We start from the raw sequence: 2,756 nt of genomic DNA on the forward strand, positions 1-2,756 counted from the left end.
TGGCTGCTCGTTTGTTTCCGCTGTAACGACAATGAGGTTTGTAACCACGGCGTTTCAAAGATCCTCGAGGAGAGGCACGAAGAGTAGATATGTGGACTATAAACTCGTTGTCATGGTGACGGTGCTCATGCAAGCTTTATCAACTCCATGCGGGCACAGTGGAAGACCTCTACCGGTGGTGCAATTATGCCTTGGAAGTAAGATATGTACGCAAAAATAATCTACACCGCTGCATATGTACATGTAAATTTTTTAGTACATATATATTTCAACATGTTAGTTATACAGGTGAAGATGGATTTAAGTTACTCCATCATCTCACATTGAATACTTCTCCCTGATCTCTCGGACAGATCAACCTCAATTAATCAAACTAACAAGAATAATAATGTTGGCTTGGCTGCCACACTTGTTTCTCGCTCACAAACTAGCTTCAGTGTTCAAAGATGCATGTATTGTATGTAGTGGTCGAAGATGTAGTCCATGATAATCTTGTATGCCGCCTCTGTGGGGTGGTAGCTGTCGAAGAAGACATGCTTAGACACGTCATCGCACACATGGTCGATCCTCGCGTCGCACCGCGTTGACACTTCAATCAACCCAGTGCCGCAACACCCACGCGTCATCTCTTTGAACCCGTACCGCTCCCCGTGGTCCACCAGGTTTTGGACCACGGTGTAGATGTCGATGTAGAAGAGGTTGGGGAACCCAACCATGTCCTTACCTAGCTCGTGGATCAGCTCCTGGACCTTGGTGTTATAGAGCTGTGCGGCATCATTGCGCTCCACCGCGCAGCTCCGCTGAGGACCGCCGCCGAGGGTCCGCTGTGACGGCAAGCAGCCGATGGGCGGCAGCCCCACGAAGCCGATCCTCTTGGCGCCGCGCGCACTCACGTTGCGGAGGAAGGACTCGACGCCGACGAGGAGGAGGTCCACATATGAGGGAATGTCATACTCAACCCTCCGGACTGGGATGGTGTAGTATGTGTTGGCGATGTCATCCGTGCCAGCGCATGTAACAAAGAGCGCGCCATCGATGATCCGCTTCGTCTCCTCCTCTCCGACGAGGCCCACCAGCTTGTTTCGGTACTCGTCGTAGTACACCAGCTGCTGCTCCATCGAGATCACACTCTAGAATCCAACACAAATATGCATGATCACTATCTCAAGAGAAACTTATTTAACTGCGTTACTTGTAGTAAGAAATATGTGGTTACCGCGATGACGGGGGTGAGAGGATCGAATCCGCTGGCGGCCGACGCGAAGCTCACACCGGTGCGGAGGTCCTCCGGGGTGTGCTGAACACCGAGGTATGGAGGCACTAGCTGCTTCACGTTAAGGCCTTGGGCTGAAATGAAATTCACAAGTTGCAATCCACGTTATTTAAATCCAAAGAGAATATAATGTTTGAAGAGATATATATTTATGATGGTCTTAATTAATATTGATTGGATATTGACTAGAGATGTTTTTAATAATATCGATTTGATCATGATTTCTATGTTGGCAAAAATCTAATGTGACAAAAAAATAAATAAGAAGAATGATAAAAGTGATATCATAGCACGTAAAACTAGAAATATTAATAACAAGTACATCATTTACATGGATTTGCATTGAGATTGTGTAAAATAATAAATATAACAGAACTACACGATAGTATGATACAGTTTTGGATTTTAGAGTTATATTTTCTAAGATTGCTCTGTGCAATGCTATGTGGCATACAGAGGTTACTACATAGCTACTCTTTCCTCTATGATTCAAGGTAATGCGTGTGGCTAGAGTAAGTTTTAGATTAATTAAGTTCACAATATGAGATACTGTTATGCTCTTTTAAGTTTGACATAAGAAAAGAACAAAAAATGCTAAAGAGAGAGGTGGGTCCTATAATGACCGTAATATTATTAGATTGATGGGTTCGAGCGTGTCTAGTTTGATATGGTTTTAGATAGAATCTACGAGATAATTTTTTTAAAGATAAAATAGTTTTAAAATTTCTAAAAAACAACTGCATATATGTGTTATCAACGTCAAAAGGTTGTTGCTATAATTCAAGACCCAAAGTTCACACTATCCACAGTAGAATTTGATTTTTTTGTCTCTAAATGTAGATCCAGTTTTGTGCTAATTGTTTGGAGTGGTAGATATAACCCGTAGGCACATATCAATTTAAAAGAAAAAACACATCTGCCACATACATACTATCTATGCACGTACCGATGAAGTCGGAAGGTATGAGTCCGTCGGAGAAGCGCCCGGTGGCCACGTGGCCGGCGAAGTCCTTGCCATAGGGTGCATGGTTCGCCTTGACCCCTGTGCGGAGGTCGTTGTTGTTGCCAGGGTCCACAATGGAGTCGCCGAAGATGATTACCGCTGTCACCTTGTTCTCCAAGGTTCTGCACCAAGCAGGTGTCGCCGCCATGGCCAAGGCCACCACCGCCGCCACAGCAACCACCTGCCACTGGCCGGCCGTCGCCATCCTCCTTGTCACAGATGTGTCTGTGTTTTTTGTCGAGTCCGTGGATGGTTAGCTTGCATCCGTAGCTACTCCATATTTATGGACCTTCGTGGAGAGAACCTTGTTTTTGCCAGCGCCATATCACTAACCATTATGCATGCTCACTGATCAGATAATCTATTACTTTAAGGAATTGTATCATGGTGCACGATGGAGAAGCTTGTTGACGCATGGTTGAGGCGTACGGCTTGGGCTGTGGTCGCTCCCACGACCCTGTCCTATTTCATTTTCTTAAA

General features: G+C 45.0%; 1 protein-coding gene across 1 annotated transcript; it reads right to left on the minus strand.

Annotated features, from left to right (window-relative positions):
- Window positions 1–301: 301 nt before the first annotated feature.
- Window positions 302–2,465, minus strand: LOC127329606 (GDSL esterase/lipase At1g20120-like). The gene is made up of 3 exons (XM_051356097.2): window positions 2,220–2,465; window positions 1,217–1,347; window positions 302–1,130 (listed from the first exon to the last, which is right to left on the minus strand). Exons 1-3 carry the CDS (start codon window positions 2,422–2,424, stop codon window positions 441–443), a joined length of 1,026 nt encoding a protein of 341 aa, XP_051212057.1. The 5' UTR covers window positions 2,425–2,465; the 3' UTR covers window positions 302–440.
- Between the last annotated feature and the right edge of the window lie 291 nt (window positions 2,466–2,756).

This window comes from Lolium perenne, chromosome 2 (genome assembly GCF_019359855.2).
Source record: "Lolium perenne isolate Kyuss_39 chromosome 2, Kyuss_2.0, whole genome shotgun sequence".
In the NCBI taxonomy this organism is placed as follows: domain Eukaryota; kingdom Viridiplantae; phylum Streptophyta; class Magnoliopsida; order Poales; family Poaceae; genus Lolium; species Lolium perenne.